Here is a 20,497-nt window from a genome sequence, read left to right on the forward strand (position 1 = left end):
TCAGGACAGTGACTAATTTCTTCAACTAGCATTAGTTGCAAGAGAGTAAAACCTCTTTGCCTGACTTCTGGGATGTTAATGCCATTTTTCTTGGACAGAAAGACAGTGGAAACATTTAACAGATGGACTGAAGGTATATTTCCACACAAAGCTTGCAAAGATACGTTACCCCTTGTTCTTTGCTTTTGTATTTGTAACTAAAGATAAGGAATTTTTTGCCAGAGCATTTCATCTTGCAGCATTTTCTACTTAAAATTCCTATATGAAGTATTAGTGTCATGTCTGCCACCTTTTAAAATGGTAGAGCTTTTAGGTATAAATCACAGTTATTTCCATTTAGGCAAAGCTAGCATTCTCTTGCTGCCAGCATTGCTTCTTACTAAAGCTCCAAGTTAAGCAGCTCTGTCTAATTGAGTCTTGTGAAATCATAGCTTCTACCTTTACTAAAGCATCTAGAAACTTGCAGCAAAACCAACAGTTTTAGAAGATAGCTCTGAAAAATGCAATTGTGAAGAAAGAAATTTCATTTAATTTACTGGGAAGAAATAAATCTTCATAGGTTTAGCAATTAATTTTAATGCTTTTGACTCTAGAGTGATCAAGTTATGTTCTTGTAAGACAAACCTTAACTCTTTTTGGTATCGGAGAGCAAGTGAAAGTTTGATGCTTCATCATTTTTGTTTAATGACTCTGATCTTAAAAATTTCTCAATACTGCCAGAGATACAAATTGTAGAAATTGAGTGAACTATGCCAAATTTTTCTGACCATCTACATCTGAGATGGCTTATGTCACCCGCTTCCATGAAGCGTTTTGAAAACTCACTTCTGTGTGGCTTGCCCCATGGCCACATACTGTGGCATAAAACATCTTTCAGCGACTTAGAGGAGCGTTTTGAAAACTTCTAACAGATAGAAATGAAAGATTGTTTGGAAACTTTGGATGCATTTGGAAACGTTATCAATAACCCACATCTTGATGGAAGGAAGATCAGAAAAATGTGAAAGGTAAGAGAAATCTGAGTAAGATGGCCATTGTTACCATTTTACCCTGGTCATATTCATTGTACTCTTAAGAGTATACAAGAGTGTGTGCAGGCATGTGCTTCAAGCATTGGCAGAATTATTTGGATCACATCGTTTTGTGAAGGATAGCATATATCCTTCTATGTGTTTCAGATATAATTGTTCTGGCACTTGGGGATCCAGGTGGCAGATTTACTCAACTAGAGTAAATATAGCAAGGTTTCAGCAATGGACCAACATACAAAGAAGTATTTAGCAGCACAATTTAGAAGTCTAGCATGGGAATGGCAGAAGAGGTGTGTGCCAGTTTCTTACTTTCCATCTCGGTAGAAACAAGTTGTCTGACGCAACTGTATTTATGAAATCCCACTCAATATAGAGAATAGTTGCTGGCATGGAATTCTTGTTGGAAGATCTTGTTCATGTATTCTGCTAGTGTACGTGCAAGAAGTGTCTGAAGGGCTTCATATCCCAGATAGAGCTCAATCAGCCACAAGAAATTCATATACCTGAAAGCTCTTTTCAAAAAAATTCCACAGTAATCTTCTGAGAGAAAGTCAGCGAAAGAGGGAATCTAATATAAATAGAAATACGCATTTAGATGCCTGCCTTTCCCAGATGTGATGCTGCTACTTTATGGTATGCTTATTTTTGACTGATTTGATACAAGGTAGCGAAAGTAGTGTTACAATCTGAAGTAGTGTTAATTACTGAAGTCTGTCTTCGGGGGGTGTGAAAGAAATTCAGACTACCTTGCTGCCATATACCTCTGATGGGCATAGCATAGATACATTTCAGGAAAAAACCCAAAGTGATTAAAGTACTATATTTTCAGAAGATAGTGAGTTGGGGTGGGGGTGAGGGGGAGAAGGTGTTCTAGCTTTGTTGCTGCCCGGTGTCAGAAATGGCAATCTTCAGGATCTTTAGAATTTAATGCAAGAATAGAGACATATTAATGACTAGTGTGAGAAGGGCTTACTGTGAGAAGCGTTTACCCAAGGCACACAAGTTGTGTGTATGTAAGCTTTGTAAAATTGGTTGTTAATCAGACTGTGGGTTAACCACATCCTTCTGTTCTTCAGTATCCTGTTTGTAGTGTTGCACTAAGGAATGTTTGCCGCAGACCTCATCCAGCATGATTCTTGCTCTGCATGCTGCTGTTTAAAAGTGGTCCTGCTGACTTTATGAATGTGTTCTCAGGTTTCCCAAATGTGTTAAATGAAATGGCTTAATTGATTTAAGTTTTGTAATACTTGCGTTTTGCCTTATCCGAGTTACTCTATCCAGCTATAACTATTTAGTTGAAAATTGCCTTTGAGTGTTACAGTACAAAGCAATGACAAAAATGGAAACCAATTTGAAAATAGTTGTTGCCGACCCTGTTTCTCTGAGACATTAAATGGAATGACTAATGCTTTTCTCACAGACCTCTCACAGCTGCCTGAAAGTACTTCCCCCCGCCCAGTCCTACGACATTTGCTGCTCATCTTCTGAAATCTGGCACTTGTTTCTAAACCTGAGAAGAGCATCCAAAAGTAATGTGTGATACTTACGAATCCTCTTACGATTTCCTCTTGCTTGCCTACTGGTCCTGATGATGATTTCTGTATTCCTTTGTTACATGTCCACGTCACGTACTGGACTTAGGAGTAGTTTGAGCTGTCTTGCCAAGTGCCCAAGACACTGTAGATTCCAGCAATCAAAATCAAACTCCTCTTGAAGTACACATGTGGGTGAAGTGCATAGTCAGCTGTTTGATGGCATAGTCAAACATGCCCCATCTCTGAAGTTATCTTGTGTTCTGTCTCTGGTATCCTTGTCTTTCTGGTAGTCCCTTCAGTATGTCTGTGAGATCCTTTCTCCAGCTCTTTGGCAGTGGACTTTGCCATTGTGCCTGTTCTTTTCCCCTTTGACAGCTAGTATCTGTCCAGTTTCATCCTCAAATATAGTTTCAGCTGTTCAGCACTGACAAGTCATTGTCTGGCACTCGAGTTCTAGGCTAAACTAAAGATTTTTCCTTCTTTCAGTGATGTGTGGGTATGTAGCCCTCAGCTCAGCCAGACTTGAGGAAATGAGCATGGCTAGCTTGTATTTGGACCAACTACTGTACGTGTGCTCAGTTGGATTTTATCTGTGCAGCTTGTAGCTTAGAAATGCTATGTAGTTGTCCTTAGCGATGAAAAATAAGTGACACTTCAGTTCTTTGCAAGTCATTAATGCTGGCACAAATGTTATCAGAAATGTTATTTAACCCAAATTAGTATTTTTGTGATATTTTTGGGATGGCATATTCTCAGTGTTAAGACTATAAGTTACACAGTGCCACAAAAGACTTGAGCAAACTCTGGTTTGTACGAAAACCACACAATTTCAATTCCAGATGAAAGGCAATTTGCGCTCTGGATGTGGAATGTAGGCAGTTCTTGCAGTTGTAATCACAGTTGCTTGGAAAGTAGAATTCGTAGTGCTGATGCCTGTTTTTAGTCTTTTATTCCCTGTAAAAGGAACTGATTCTGAAGGTGCAAGAAGGTTGGGCAGTCTCACCCCCAGACACACTTCCTTTAAGGAAATGTCTAGTTCCAAGGCGTTTTGCTAAGCAGTGTTTAACACAATGTATCTTCTTTTTATAATGCAGATACTAATAAATAAATTAAGATGATAGGGAAAAGAGACCTGCAAATGCCATTCATACTAGTGTGAGAATGCTGTTTTTTCACAAAGAAGAATTGCAGAATTTGAGTATGATGACAGCTGCACTAAAATGAATAATCAGCATGTCAGATTTGTTTGAAGATGTAGAAGCTTTGGGTGCCAGCCATTACTTCAAAGATGTTTTTTTCCCTAAAAAGTGTGTATACATTTTAGCAAATGTAGTTTGCCCAATTATGTTTAATGAATTGGTCTCTAGTATCTTTTAGATGACTATGTAATTAATTTATGTACCCCAAAACTTTCAGCTCAAATCACTTGTAAGTTTCATTTTCAGTTTCACCTGGGAGTTAAACTTACTGAATACTTTGATCAGTAAGAGATCATTTTTCTTTCATCATCCAGGATTTTAACTTTAAATAGGTCAATATATTGGTATATAAATTGTATAAGGCAACACTTAATCTGAGTTTAGTCATCTGCAGACCAGTTGTCTTGATGGGACCTGGCTGGATGCCTTTATGCCAAGAGGAGAGGAAGGGGTATTTTTGATGTCTCTTTTCGTGGAGGGTGGAAGAATTAAAACAGAGTAGCTAGGCTACCGATACAGCAGATTCTTTTTCACCGACTATCAAGGAAGACTTTCTACCTTGATGACCTTAGATGTAGATGTTTACATACAACCATCTAAACCTGCATGGTTGAATTCATCTAAATTTCTTCTTAAGGTATGAAAAATACTTCTGAAGGTAAATTGCCCGGGTGCAATGATTACCACCACTAAAATGCAGCTCTATAAGCAACAGTGGTAAGAAATGAAAACAAAGAAGCCTTTGTCTTAAAATGCAGCACCATGTGCTGAAACATGAAGAAGTAGGCATGAAATTTAGTTTTCTTGCTTGTATTTCTTACATGGTGCTTGGTATCCAGATGGTGTTTTAGAAGTTCTAAAATACTCATTCCTTTATAAACATGCAACTTAGATGGCCTGAGGTGGTGGTCATTCCTGTCTATCCATTCCTGAATATCAAGCTCGGAGGTTGAGCTACTGTTGAAATCTCCTTGCTTAATTAATCGGGCATTCTGATTGCAGTTGGATGCTGAGCTCTGCAAAACAATAATTTAGTGGGAAACAGAACTCATCTGGCTGTGTCCAACTCTGATTTTAGTCCCGTTTTCCTGAATTTCTCATTCAGAATTTTGCAGTCTTGTTTTATATCTGAGATGGTAGGTGGATGCCCCATCATCCTAGTTACTGGGGAAGAAACCTTACCATTAACTAGATTTATTCCCAATGAAGTTAATAGCTATTCTTGATTCCTACTGCTCTGGGAAAAGAAGCAGTGATCTTGTACGCTGACAGATTCGAATGTGTCTACTGTTGTACAGTGTACCTCTCAACCTTTAACTGTCTGATCTTGGGTTTTATCAAAGCCTTCTGTTTTTTCTTTGCTAATATGTTGCTTTTTGTCAACCTCAAGTACAGGTTCTCTAAACATAATCCATAATAATTTCTCTGCAGACTAGTTGTTTTCTGTACCCTGTATCTCGCCATATGCTTTGTGCCCTAACAAGAGTATCTGTTTTTATTTAATGCAAATAAAACTTGGTTTTCTTACGTAATTTTCTATAAGCTTGTTTGGTGATAAAAATGCTCAAGTTACAGCCAGTACATTATTGTAATCTTGTCTTCTGTTTCTGAGCTTGCTTGCTTCTTGCTGTCCTCTTGTGCTTCTACTTGAGAAGTGTATTCGACATAAAACCTTGAGGTCTGGAAGTGATGGAAGGTCTAAGGCTGGGTTGGGTGTGACACATAGATAGCACTTCATATTGGGGGGGTGAGGGGGGCAGAATTCTTGTTAATGGGAAGTCAAATCTGATGCATTTGGCTATTATTTTAATGCAGATTATTTAGTACTCTTTCAGGTGCTGGCAGTCCACTTTAATATTAATGTATTGGGGGAATTGGTCTCAATATGTAGTTCTTTAGGGAATATGCCATATTTTATCCAGGAGCTCTTTTTAAAAAAAAAAAAAAAAAAAAAAAAAAAAAAGTACTGTCTATCCCTGCAGAGAAACTCCATGTCACTTTCCTACTAGATTCTGCTGTTTGATGTGAAGAAGAGAATGCCTAGACTCCCTTTAATTCTTCATAGACAGATTTACAAGTTGTTCTAAAGACCATCTTTAGCTTCCTAAAAAGTGGGCTTCTGAAATAGAACTTGGAATAACTGCTGTTCACAAGTGTGGCTAAACAGAGGAATAAGTATATTGTTAACAGGCGTAGATGGGGAGATAGTGCTACATTTTGAGTCAATAAAAAAAATTAATTACACCATGAGTGATTTTTATACAAGTGTATGAGCATATTCAGTACAACTTTAACAGTTACAAAAATACAGACCAGACCCTGGAAAACCTAAGTAGGAGAGAGTGTAAATATGCAAGAGCATGTGCTTGAGTGTTTTGTTTTGTTTTTCTGTTAATTTTCCTAATACCTGAATGGAGTAACGTGTAGCATCTGTAGGAGAAATTTTTATTGTTGTCATTGTTCTAAGTCTGCCTGTCACTTCTTTTTAACATGTTTTACCCAGCTGACCTCTGTCAGAGGTAATCATCATACAGTGTTAAGGGGCTGACTGATATTGAAAAAGCTACATGCATTTTTTTCCCTAGATTTTTTTTTTTTTCTTAATGAATTTCCAGCAATAGTTCTCACAAAATTATAGCCAGAAATACCTTTCAGGTTTGTAAGGATCCAATTTCCTAACAAAAACAGCAAACTACATTTTACTGAATTTCATAGTCAGGTAACCACCAAGTTTTTGTCACTCTATTCAACTACACAAGAAACACTATCAGCAAAACAGGACATTGGACACTTGTGAAGGCAATGCAATTGTTATGGTTACCTTTCAACATGGGAGTGGTGTATCTGGACATTGAAAAACAGTATTCTGGGATAGGGAGAATTTTTTTTTTTTTAGCCTCATTGTAGGTTTTATGACATACAATGCCAGTTTGGGGAGGTGAGAGCAAGGAATTACTCTAATCATAAGCAATGTGTGAAGATAATTATGAGAATACATTGAACAAGAAAACACTTCTGCTTCTCAGGATTATCTGCGTTATTCTGTGGATCTTCTCCCATATGCCACTTTCACTTTAACAAGAGTGCCTGTTCACAGTTTCTACCAAGACTTACTCATATTTTGCAAAGTGGACCTATTAAACAGTTACTTCAGTGCAGCAGTGGAAGATGGGTAAAACCAGCAGATAGACTTTCAGTTCTGTAAAACCTCTTCTGGGTATTACTAGTGTTTAGGGAGAATAGTTTATACAGTATCTTTAATTGAAATTGCTTTCAGTAGGGACTTTTGGAGAGGACTTGGCAAACTCAAAACATTTTGGTATTTTAGAACTTGTAAACTACCTGGGGGTGGGGGGGAAGGCATTTAGAGAGGATATTGTGGATCATTGGTATTTTCTTTGGTGGTGTTGCACTGAACAACTTCCTGTGTCCATGATTTTGCCGCATAATATTGGCAAGAGGGTTTGAAGTGCCCAGTTCAAAGCAAACGCTTGCATGAAAGGACATCTGCAAAAGCAAACACCAAATGTGAGAGAAGAGAGAGAATGCATCAGTATTTCTTGCTGATATTCAGGCAGTTGGTAGAATCTGCTTGTTCTTGCTTTGTCAGTGATCTAGGTTTCCGAACAAAACCAGACTGACCGCTGTGTGGTCTGTTAAGTACAGCCACCGCTGGCTATGCTGTGCCGAAGAAGGGGGGGAAGAGACTGTACTGTCTTGGCTATATGCATCTTTCAGTTACTGCTCATAGCTAGAAGTATTCTCCAGGTCCTGTCAGTGGACAAGTTACTGATAAACTGATTAGAGGGGTAAAGGATGGTTAGCTATGTGTATTGGGCAAAGACCTATCAAATGGATGGTAAAAGGCATTTCTGGTGTCTATGATGGGAATTTTAAATTTAGGTAGCAGAAGCTCTGAAAGCTTTAGGGGTTTAATCTGAACACACACACACACACACATAACTATTTTTTTAAAATACATGTGTATCTTCAGTTCATTGTTATGGAATGTTCTTAAGTAAATGGAGAGAATGCACAGTCAGTAACAATAGAAACAGCTGGGTATAGCTGTCTCCATAAGAATGAGCAACAATGCTGTGTCTATTGGAAAAACTCAACTTGTATTGCAACATCTTTTTATATCAAGTCTTTCCATTACTGAGTTGTCATGCATAAATTTCATTATGTTGTGGATCTGTTTAGCATAGTTACTCCAATAAAGGTGATATCTGAATTGGACTCGCTGTAAAAATGTGATGGATTTACTATACCGATAGTTTGCAGTAGGTGAAGGCCTCTTAGATAAATGTATGCATGTTTTGTTGACTTTCTGAGCATGGTAGTGTTAAGGTGACTGCTATGGCCAGACAACAGCACTGAAAGTCAGGTGAAAATTCTGTGAGTACCTTCTGAAGAAGTGACTGCTGGAAAGAAAGAGCAGAGATGCATAGGATAGGGAGCATGGAGTCGAAATCTGTTGGAAGGAGAGCAAAGTCTGAGTTAAATGATTCAACATCTGGCAGTATAGTGGAAACCATTAATAAGTTGTAATATCTTTGCGTTCACCTAAGCTCATGAAGAGAGAGAAGCTGGGTTATGCTTATGCATTGAAAACAATCATGCAGATCACATCCCCCTGCTTGCTGAAAGGATGGTATGCTGGTTTTTTCCAGGTGAAAAAGATTTCAGACGACCAAATATGAAAGCGTCATGAATCTTAACTGCTTGTTTCACCCTCCTTTTATAGGCAGATGGGCCCTTGGAAAAAAAATAGTTGTAAGTTGGCAGCAGAAAGCTCGACTCCATAAAGCAGAAAGCTTGACTGTGTGGGTTTTTTGCATATGCATAATTCTGTCTCCAAGCTCAGTCAGGAAAGCTAGGGGACAGATGCCAGCAACATTTTATCCTAGAAAGGGGGGAGGGAAAGAACCCAAAAAAGTGTGTGGGATGTTGTGGATTTTTTTTCCTTGAACTGCACGATGTAGAAATGAGGACTATAGAGCCCAGAAAGGGCTCACCTTCAAACTGAACAAAGCAATGCAACCAGATGTTTACAAGTATTTTGAAAATGGCTGTTGCAGTCATTTTTGTGCTCTGCAAATAACCAGAGGTCTGAAATGGCTACATTGAAGTGGATTTTTTCCAAGCATGACAAACCCAAGGAGACTTTACAGGGGTGCTGTGAGGAAGCAGTGGCTGCTGGTGTACAAGAGCTGCTTGTGAGATAGCTTTGGGCTATAAAGGACAATTCTTTTAATTACATAGGGATAAATCTTTTGGGAAAGAAGAGTGGTAAAAGGCTTGGGGGTGACCTGAAGAAATGCAGTAGAAGTCAGTTGGCTGAGAGAGAATTGACAACGTATATTTGTGATAAACAACATATTATTCAGTTTGTGATTCAAAATTGAAATTTTCTTTAGTCAAGTAGTTAAAGTGCAATGATGCAGACGTGTAAGAGAACTGAACATTTTTTCCATATAAAGTAGACTCTTACAGGTAGAAAGATGGGTTTAATTCTTAATACAGCTTAAACACTTGAAAGACTTAAAAGCTTTGGAGGCCATTTGCTTGAAAACTGTGTTCAAGAACACTTTGAAGCATGTAGATTAGCAGGTGCAGATCTGGCTATCTAGAGCAGTAGGACTTGAGATACCAGAGGGCAGCTGCAAAAAGGTAGACAGAAAGTTCTCGGTCTTTTGTGGAACTGTTCTCTGAAAAGAATTAAGGTACCTGCTAGGTATGTGTATGACCTTTTTCAACAAGGAAATAAGCCAAGTTGACCTCTTACAGACTTGCTACTAATGATGGAATTTTTTTTTTTCTCAGAATCCTTCTGTTATCTCAAGAAATTATAGACTGTTATCCTTACTGCTATTTTGATTTAAAAATATATACTTAGATGGCTAAAAGTACTGCTGCTTCAAAGCAAGGAAGAGATGCTTCAGTTTCCAGGCTTTCTTATTTCAAACTTTTCCTGGTATTCCTAATTTACCCGTAAAACTTTACCTTCAGAGGGAGTTTGGTTTTAGTCAAGTGAGCAGATTTATGTGACAGTCAATCCTGGTGCGCTCCTAATGAAACTGCATGTCCCAGAAGGCTGAGAAGACAGTGGGATTAGTGAATCCTGTCTGAAAGGGGGATACAGGATGTAAATTTGAGCCTCAAGGTTATGCTACCAGCATAAATATAGCTACCAAGCGGCATGACAGATTCCTTTCACACAGTGACTGAAGTTCTGACAGGCATAAAGTCAGTGGTGTTCTTCATTCCCATTTATGTATCTTGGGATATTTTTAAGGGATTATGCTTCCGTGATTTATTCCACTTTCTTTGGAAGTTCAGTTGCATAAACCTGAGGCCTGCGTAGGACTTCATGCAGATGTGCAGTTGACACTAGAAACGCCACATAATTGACTTTCAAGATAGAGGCCCCTGGAGTGAGGGGCAGTGACTTAAGTGAATGTAGGACATTCTGCTCACGCAAACAGCTAAGTCTGTGTGTTCCAAGCATTATAGATATAAAAATAGTTGCCCAAGAAAAGTTGTCCTTCTGAGGAACTCAGCTTTTGAGGGCCTTTTAAAGCTGTCTCTGCCATTGTACTAATGACAGTGGCAGGTCTCTGAAGATCAGAAGCTGCATGAATTACCCTGATGGGGATCGTGCTGCCACCTTAGGAATCTATTTAGTGGTCACCAATCTTTATATTTGCAAACAGAAAGAATCTAATTTTAAAGATACAGTTATAATTTAACGTGTACTGGTCATTTTCTCAAAAACATGACTTTTCTTAAAGTAAAGGTACTTAACTCAAGCAACTTCAGATACACACAGAATGGGATTTTACACATGTTGGACAGAAATAAGAGAATCAAGCCAAGACCAGAAAGATTCCAGAACTGCAAAGATGTTTTTGATTTGATCCTAACGTGTGAAGAAAGAGTCTATGATCAAGTAGTAGAAGGTAAGGAACTCGAACTGATAAACGAAGTTAACTTTGAGTGCTTTTTTTTCCCCTCCTCCCTGAAGTCTTTCACAAATCTGGAAACACATCTGTCTCCTCTGACTACTGCTGCTGGAACACCAGCACGGACAAGAGCTTGCAGTCCATTGATGTAGCCTTTATATATCAGAGAAGTGATGGCTGAACACTTATTTCTAAAAGATGCTGGTGTTGGCAGCTGCACAGAATGTGTATGTATAGCAATTTTAAGGGCTGACATAAGGAAATAGCAAGCATGGATCTAGAAAACTAGCAAGTTGTACACGATGAGCATTTTTTCACCCTGGGTTGATGGAGACGCAAAGTCTAAGCTGCCTTCCTTATGCAACTTCCCTTCCCTTCTCTGCGGAAGACTTCCTGTGACCTACCAAGCAGTTTATCCACAATAAATACCTTCTGTACAGGTGGAGAAACTGTTCTTGAGTGTGGTTAACACTCTGCAAACGTGCTATGGCTTTGCCCTTAAATGAGTCAAAGTGAGATATGCCAGAAGAATCTCAGTTGGGGATTGGGTTCTGCATGAACACAATGCAGCAAGCTTGATGTGAACTCACTGAAAGTTATGGGCTTTCAGCAGTGACTCAGCTCCTGGGCTGAGAACCCTCTCTCTGGAAATGCCGGATACAGGCTTATGTGAGGTTTAAGGTGTTTCCTTCAGGTTGAAAGACCAGCCAACTGAATTAGTATCGTACACGTAATTTAAGAGGCTGCTGCCTTGCCTTTTCAGTCCTCAGTGGTCATGCACAAGCAATACAGAGCACAACACATTTGGGCTTTTGCAAGCTGAGCAATTAGTGTTCTGAATGTTTAAGTGAAGTGTTTGAAATGTATTGGTAAGTTCTGAGAGCATCTGCCCTGGTACTTGAATGGATCTTCAGCAAGTTCAGCATGTCTCGCATAGAAAGCAGCTTTCACCTTAATGTTTTAGGTGAGTATCCTGAGGAAGGGAGGTGAAGAGCAGCCACTTGCTAATTTTCTAGTTGTGCATCTCTCAACTTCATGGTAATGCCCTTCATAATTGACCGATGAAAGGAAGAAGACTTGAGTGCTACCAAATGGCTCTAGATGTGAAAGCTGAAATTTTAAAATGGAGGCCTCAACAGGTTTGCCAAAATGAAGTTGCCGAATGGGGTTAGGAGAGAACAACTTGTAGCTTAAAAACTGTGTGTGTAATAGGAAGGTTACGGGAGAGAGGCATAACAATAATGCATGGGTGGATTAGTAGGAAAAGGATGTTTTGGTTTTCCCCCTTCACCCCTTGTTAACAAGTGGCACACATTAAAGCTAGGGTTTTTCTAACGTGACTATCAGTGCTTAACTTGTAGGAGTTCACCTTGCAGTTTAATTTTCAGAGTGTCGGATGTATAGTGGTTGGTTTTTTTAAAAAAAAACCAGGCAGTTAAAACTCTGCAGGTGAGGAAGCCCAAAATCATTCTTGACTTTTGAGAATCTTGATCTTGGTCTTTAAAGACTGTCAGAGTGAGGTGAGCAGTAACTTTTCTTGACCAGGTCAAGTAAACTGTCACGAACCTTCCACAAAACAGAATTCTTTTGTTTCCAAAATCCATCTCTTATTTTAAAAACAAGAGGGACTATTGTCTAAGACAATATTAAATAAACAATTTTCTAAAAACAAGTTTGGGGAAGGCAGAGGTGGACAATGTCTATGTATATTTAAAAATCTTACGAATACTCTGTGTAAAATACGATACCATTCCACCCAAAGTTTTGCTGTTTCGTGTGTTTTGTTTTCAAATAGATTTAAATTCCAGAGAACAGGAGACATGTCAGCCAGTACATGTGATCAATGTGGACATTCAGGATAACCATGAGGAGGCAACCCTGGGTGCTTTCCTTATCTGTGAGCTCTGCCAGTGTGTAAGTAGAGAGGGCTCGTTGCCTGTGGGTACCTTGGACCCAGCTGACTGCACAGGGTTTGGGGTTTGCTTAGTACTCCTTAAAGGTGCTGCATATTGCACGCCTTAAGTACAATCTGTGTCAAGAGACGTAAGTTTCCAAATTCTTGTGGTTGTTTTTGGAGCTGTTGTGCAAACATGGTTTCTGAAGTGGACTCTGTGCATTCAAACCCAATGCATTCATAGCTTACGTGGAAAGCAGTATTGCAAAGCGCTGTGCATAACCATTACACATGTTGAGCCCATACTCAAAACACTGTTTATGGCAAAAAACGTCCATTTTGAAAGCAGTTGTAATACGTGGGATTTAGACATCAGAGTTGCATTCTGAATCACGATATACTTGGAAAACATCCTATGTAGGTGTATTTCATAGTACCACCCTGTTGTGTGTATGATGTGGAAGAAAAAAAATGGTGCTTTCTGTCATCCATATTCAGGGGCCCTAGCTCTTGAAGTAAGACTGAAATAAGCTGCGCTCAAAACAGTCAATGTAACTGTGAAGAGAACAGAGAAAGGATCTGTGTCCTTTTACAGCGTGCAAGTTGATGAGTTCACCTATTCCAGTGTGGCAACAGGCTTTTTTTTTCACTCCAGCCTGTGTGATCTATTCTGGTCTTAAACCTTTCCAGATTCAAAAAGCCTAAGAGAGTTCAAGGACTTGAAATTTTAGCCATCTGTTCAGTGTGCTTGTAGCTATTCTGAAGCTTCCATTTGTTACCTAGTGAGGAGGAATGTTGCCTACTCAACAAAGTATTAGTTAAGTGCCAGTTCAGTGGGTTGGAGAAGGAAGGATATGCAGATAAACATGATGCAGAATATATGTACATTTGGGAATGCTGGGAATCTCAGTAAAGCACCCAGTGCTGCACTATTTGGTACAGCCTGCTGGTTTAGATTTCACAGGAAGCCAAAAGCATTGAATTATTACAGTTTTCTAAACTATATCATATCCTTGGAGTCCGGTTGCTTAGTATTTTTTCTCTTCTAGATACAGCACACAGAAGACATGGAAAATGAAATAGATGAGCTGTTACAGGAATTTGAAGAGAAAAGTGGAAGGACTTTTCTTCATACTGTCTGCTTTTATTAAAGCACATCTGTCTCTTAGGCCTTAATACAGATGAGGGAAGCATGTGTTTAAAGTTCTGATTATACTGTATTTTCCTGGAAAATGAATATTGAAATTTTTTTGTTTCAGAACTCCTTTTCAGTGTCTTTTTGTTTTGTTTCAGGTATTCTGTCACAGGTAGGCAGAGATACTGGCTGGGGTTGTACATATGAGATGATTAAAAGTATACACAAAGGCCACCTATTTAAAAAAGAAAATCAAGTTTTTCTTTAAATCCTACTTTAATTATTACAAGTAGGTTTTTAATTATAAAGAGAATGTTTCTTGAATATAAGTTTATAATGTATTTTTCCAGCTTACAAATTTATTTTATTTCAGTTGTGCTTTTTTTTTTTATTTTAATGTGACAGAATGGCTGAACTATGTGAGGATATGAATGGAACAATGAAAAACGAGTATCTGTATATTATTAGATATAAAGTTGGAAGCATCCAATAAAAATGAAAAACCTGTAAGTGTTTCTGTTTTCAAAATGGAAGCTAAGTAAGTGTGACTGTTCTCTGTGAGGTAAACCACAAAGTATCTGAAGCAGCACGAGAATGCTCATTCATCCAGAGTGTCTTGGAGAGGGTAGTGACAGCAAGAAGATCTTGGTAGGAATCAAAAGACCCGAACTGTCCCCCTTGTTCGGAGAGGCTGTGTATTTGGGCAGCTTATAATGATTTTTGATCCTGTGTTGAGCTAAAGTGAACTGCTTCCCCTGCATGAATTAGGGCACTACCACGAAATCTTTTGGGATCTTAATTGCTTTTGAATTATCGTGTGTGAGATTAATAAGACCGTGAGGCTGTAACTGTAGCAGTGAGGGCCAATTGTATATATGTCTTCTGTAAGAAAGATGGGGAGAAATGACAAACTCCGCTGTCAACAGAAATAGTTTAAAGCATTCTTTTTAACTGAAGTATGTCTTGAATAGCATTTTCCTCCCATATAGCAATAATAAACGTGTTTGTCATGGCTCAAAATCCAGAAACAGAGTACGTGTATACAAACAGAGCAAAAGCTCAGACTTCTGTTTGAACAAACTGATAAAAGTGAAAACAAACCAAATTATTAGAAGTTCAAAATGTGAATGGTAAAGTGTTGCTGCTTACAGGCAAGAGAAGATCTTGAAAGTTGTTCTGTTAAAGGAACCTGTAAACGTGTTCGAGCAGATGAGGTCTGTGTGCTCTTTAATACTTGGGTATGTGAGGACAACTTTATAATCATCATGTTGAAAGTGCAGTAGCATGAAATGGGGTTTGAGCTCCTGGCTTCTTTCTCATTCTATCACTGCTGTCTGACAGCTCACATGGACTGCCTAATTTTCCTTAACTTCACTGTTTTGCACATGCAGGAAGTTAGTGCTAAGTACTTTCTCTCAATTTAGGGCAATGTTACCCATCAACGCAGACGACTTCAGCTGTGTATGTGGTAGGTCATATGGCAATGCTACTTAACCTCTTTCAGTGAACACACTCACTTACATTAAAAGGTATCTGCTCCACACCTGAAAACTCCAAGTCTGTATCTGAAAATACTTCTTTGCAGTTGCAAATCTTGAAGTCTGTCGAGTCAGGTCCCCAAAGAAATCTTATACCTCTCTCTACTCCTGGGATCTGGGGGTTGACTGTGGTTTCAGCTGCCTTGTGGGAAAATGTAGACCTCTGCCAGCTCAATCTGTGTCCTGGACAGTGTCCAAATGGGTCATCGCATCATACTTGGGTCCCAGGAATCTTTAATATTTCTGAATTACCTGTGCTGTTTTTCTTGTCTGTTAAAAATACTTAAAGCGAAAATTTTTTGGAGAATGAATGAATAGATCAGAACAATTAGGGGATGGGGAGTTCAAGCAGCAGTTGTGATAAGGTTTGCAGAGTGTTCGTTTTCTGATTAGCTTGTCCTGTCCCATTTTGATTCTGGAGATTCTGCATTTGAAGGATTTCATTCAGCCTCCTCTGCTTCTGCTCATTTGTCTGTCTGATACCATCGCTTGTTACCATGGGGATATTTACAGCCAAAGGAAGAAGATGATTCTGAACTGCTTTAGTTGATCTCTTTAAAAAGACATTTCAAGCAAGCACGGTAGTGAGTATTTTGAGCAGAGTTTTCCTTCCCTATACAGTATCAGTACTGAAGTCTGCTCTGTGGTAAGGTGAAACTTGGAGAGCATTTGAAAGTGTTTTCTACTTTCAACTTAATTCATCCTAAACAGAGCTCTTTGTTGTTATTTTATTGAAAGGCAGTAAAAACACAAACAGGATGTTTTAACCCGTGTTTTGTGTGTATGTGGAGATTTACAGCAGTGTCCTTTTTATTACATAAAGATTATACTTTTCATGTATGTAACTGGCAGAGAATTCTGGTTGCTGTAGTGGTAAGTATGGATTAATTAGTAGAACTTCAGTTCACTGCATCTCTTCAACTGAACTGAGAAGCCTTGGTCTAAAAACGTGATGTAGTATACAGGACGTTACAGAATTGTTCTTTCTATCCTAAATGTTCTGTTCGTAAGCAAAAGCAACACTGGGAGCTGGCCATTTGTGATTTGTTTATTTACCAACGTGCAGATGGATGGATGGATGACTGACCTGGATGGACAGGCAAGTATTCCGAATGATCCACAGTCCAGTTCAAAGTATTTCAAATTTCTGTGAGTAAAACTTGTTCTTCAGCTAAAGCTGTTCTTACTCTGACATAGTACTTCTCATTTAACTTGCAGGTTAGTGAAAAATGTATGCATTTATATAGTTACTTTGTCTCCATATGCTTCATTTGCATTGCAATCCACCATGAAGCTCAGTTTGTACAGGAATTTTATGGGGTCCTAGTCTTGTTTGAGAGATACATATGTTTATACACACACAAGTATGTATGTAGGTATAAAATAAACTCTGGCTAAACACAAGGTCAAAGTTACTTTCTGTGTCCAAAAGAAATGTCAAGAGAAACTTTCAGTTTAAAGGAAATGGGAAAAATAATGTATTTTTCCTTTAAGAGTGGGGTGGCATATATATGATGATGGTGTGCTCTTCCCTGCCTTGTAGAGACATTGATACTCCCGCTGATGAGCATCAGTGCTGAAAGATGGTCCATTTCTTTTTAAGTCCTGTAGTTGGCCTTCTTCCTGTTTAACGAAGGAAAGCAATGAAGGGTTAACGCCTTGTGAACGCAGACTGCGAGCGTTCCCAATGTGGCTGTGATGGGAGATTTCTGCTGTAAATGAGTTTTCAGCTATCTAGGCTGTTCTCCCAGTTTCCATAAGGCCAGCAGAGGTGGCTTTAAAATGCAGATTCCTCCCAGAGATTTCCCCCCACCTTTCTAAATGTAGTGATCATGTTTTGTCAGCATTTCTCTCACTTTTTTGACTTTCTATGAAAGGCCATATTGATTAAGGAACAGTTGAAGTGCGTTTATACGATTTTGCTCTCTTGCTGCCGTGAAGTTGATGCTACTTCCTGCGTGGGCAGATCTTTGCGGAGAACTTCTTGAGGTTTCCATCGCTCACGTATCAGCCCTCTGCAGATCCTATCCATAAGGCACAGAGCAGTAGAGCCCTGTTCAGTTCTAGTTTGCAGCCTGTTTTTCTTTCACGCAAGTCGCTCTCGATTTTGCGTCTGTTTTCTGTGTTTCTTGTCTTGCTGAAGGCCTTCGTAACATCCACGAACATTCTTCTTTCTGTCAGAGCTGTCAGCACATCTTTTAAATAGGTTTATAGAAATAAAAGTTTGTGATTAAAGAGCAATGCCTTTTCTCCCCTCTGCACTGCTGGTGTCTCATCCCTGAAGTTCTCTGCTTGTTGGCCTGCCTTCACTTGCCTGTAAGGCTCACCGCACAAAGTAAGGCAGATAACGCAATGGGACTGCATATGGTGGAAAAGAGCATTCTTCCCTAGGTTTCCATATTGCTGGATCCGACTGTGCAGAGATCAATGATCCTAGCTCGATTTCCCCAATGCAGCAGCCTAATGAATTTGTTGCTAGGCAGATTATTCAGCTTCAACTTCTCTCTCTCATACATGTAGAAGCTTAGGAGAAAGTATCAATAAAGACAAACGCAAAATGCTTGTAACAGCGCAGGAACTATGAAAAGAATGGGGGAACAAAAAACAGCCAGTGGAGTATAGGGAGGGTATAGGAGAGCTGAGTGAGTTCTTACGGTAGAGAAAAAAATTAAAAAGGAGAGAAATGCTAGCTGTAGTTGTTGTTAGACTCTTCTATAAATTCTGACTTGTGTGTGCACCACAGAACGCTGGCTGAGGTCTGTGCTTCCTTCAAGAGGAAAGTAGAGGGAGTCAGTTCCTGTGAATATGACTTGTGATAATATTCCTACCTGGGGCTGCATACTCACAGGGCAAAAAAAAAAAAAAAATCTGAGGTGGCTCTGATACAGGTATCTCTGGTCTTTTTTATCATCTTAGCCGGTATTGCTGGCATTTAAAAAGATATTTTATACGGAGGGAAGGGTACGTTCACTGTATGCCCTCAGGTGCTGAGAACTAAAGGAGGCTGGGTGGCAGTGCCAGGTCACGCAGCAGGTTGGGTCAAAACAAAGGAAAAGGCAGTGGTCACTTATCAGGGACTGGCCAAATGCTGCTGAGATCTTGTAATGCAGACCGTGGACTTGCCTGCGTGAGGATGGTGGTGACAGGACGACATGGGACTTGGAAGCTGAACAGGAGCCACAGGTAGTGTGGATGCTTGTTTTCAGAAAGGAGCAGCTTACTTCTAGCAACGTTAAAGTGAATAGGAACAAGTTTAACAAAACCATTGCGGTTGGCAACCCGAAACTGTCTAATCATCTGTTAGCACCTACATTAAAAAGACAGTCTTCGCTCATACAAGTATAATGTCGCTTTGCTCAAATAGAGTCAGTCCCTGCTGCCTCTTTTCATTAGATGGAAGTCAGTAGAGAAACTCTTCTTGGCCTTGTTTCCCCTAAACACGCAGACGAAAGGCCAGCGTGGCTGAACACTGCGCGTGGCCTCGGGTTGTTCTCGAGTCTCTAGCTAATCGGGCTGCGAGCAGCCAGGAGTTCAACGTGTGCTAGCGCGGAATGGCGCAGAAACGTTGCTGTTGGTTTGTTCCCGCAAGAACAGGCGGTCTGTTTAGGTCTGCCCCGGTTTGTCTCCGGTCTGATCCCTGCCTTGGCTGTGCAGAACTCCTCATTTCCACCGTGAAGAGCTGCTGCTTGAAAAACTCTTGAGTCTGTACCAAGGCTAGGGAGCGAATCTAGAAGTAGCAGGGTCAGGAGGATGGGACAAAACAAGCTTTGCAGGGTCCAGCCACGTCTGGACGTGTTGAAAATGGGCCAGCAAGAACAATGAGGAAACCTGTTTGACTGACGCTGCAGTAAAGCAAGTGTGAGATGTTCCTGGCTGCAGAATGGCAGATGTCACTTGGTACTCCTGCCAACTGAAGGAGGCTGAAGTGGAGAGAGGAGAAGGAATTTCTGGTATAATTCCGTGCCACAGAAGATCATTGACTCAAACGTTCTGTGAGGCGACTGCATTTAATAAAGACTGTGATAATTTCATGGCTGCTATCCACATTTGCAGCCCTGTGAGCCTGTCACGTTTAGTATAAATCCTGTACTCTGCGTAGTGCCAGTGGGTGCAAGAAAGGACCCTTGCGCTACCCTGTATGTTAGCACCATTTTGCGCAGGACTAGGCTGAAAATGATCAGAACGGTGATGTTTAGAATCCTCATCAGCCAGGACTTTTGGTCCAAAAGGACGACAAGGGAAGACGGCTCCTCTGGAGCTGGGCTGAGAAATTCGTCTTACACCCGAGTCAATGACAAACCCTTTGCTCGGTGCCTCAAGGCCAGCTGAGAGCTGACCCAGCCTAGTTTGTGGGGATGGCTGGGAGATCAGAAACGTCGGCTGATGGCCAGGCAAAACTTCGGTTGCACAAACCGAGGCTTGTCTTCAGATTGTCTGTTCTCTCCTGTGATTTTATTTGGCCGTTACTTTAAAAACGCCAATGTTTTCTACAACTAGCAGAGTAACTAGCTGCATTAGCGCTGCGTTACTTTTACCGAGGTCTGCATATAGATGGTAGAAACCATCTCCTAGCTCAGTAAGAAGTGAAAGCAGCTCAGGGCAGAGGGCTGTTGAGGAGGGAACGCTGATGGGTTGGGCAGGATTGCAGCGAGAAGCGCCTTTCCAGCCTTGCTGCTCTTTTGCATGAAGTGCCTGGCTTATCAAATGTTTCATGTGTGTGGTTTAATTTAAAAAAAAAAATCTGCAATGCAATCTGTGCTCTAATTTGAGGACACCATTTAGTGATTTTAATTGTGTGACAGTATTTTAGTATTTTCAATACCCAGTAGTAGGTTAATGACTGTTCCTTGAAGAATGGAGTTTATATAACACAAGTCATTACATAAGAAGGCTGATTGTGGCCTGAGGAAGAGAAGGAAAACAAATATGCAAGAATGCAAAACCCAGAACGAGCAAAGTCTACTTTGATGTCCCTGCGAAGCCTAAAAAATAAATGATACTTGGGTTCCAGCAAGGTGAAACTAACCCTGAGGAAGGCTGAGGACTTGGAGGTGAAGGCGCTGCACGACATAACAACCGTCAAGCTATGTGCTGCCACGCATTTCCCACGTGGTGGCTGTAATCTCTTCCGTTCATCCAGATTGCACGGTTTACATTAACAAGAACAACAAACAAGCGAGAAGGCAGAAAGTTATTGGCT

At 40.0% G+C, this 20,497-nt stretch overlaps 1 protein-coding gene across 1 annotated transcript in view; it reads left to right on the forward strand.

Annotated features, from left to right (window-relative positions):
• Nucleotides 1-14,266, forward strand: part of SSU72 (SSU72 homolog, RNA polymerase II CTD phosphatase) — a 30,000-nt gene extending 15,734 nt beyond the window's left edge. The window contains exons 3-5 of the mRNA XM_030016843.2: nt 10,588-10,727; nt 12,526-12,644; nt 13,674-14,266. Of these exons, the coding sequence (XP_029872703.1) occupies nt 10,588-10,727; nt 12,526-12,644; nt 13,674-13,775 (361 nt within the window). The 3' untranslated portion in view covers nt 13,776-14,266. The remainder of the gene's footprint in view (nt 1-10,587; nt 10,728-12,525; nt 12,645-13,673) is intronic.
• The last annotated feature ends 6,231 nt before the right edge of the window (nt 14,267-20,497 follow it).

The sequence above is a fragment of the Aquila chrysaetos genome, chromosome 6, assembly GCF_900496995.4.
Source record: "Aquila chrysaetos chrysaetos chromosome 6, bAquChr1.4, whole genome shotgun sequence".
In the NCBI taxonomy this organism is placed as follows: Eukaryota; Metazoa; Chordata; class Aves; order Accipitriformes; family Accipitridae; genus Aquila; species Aquila chrysaetos.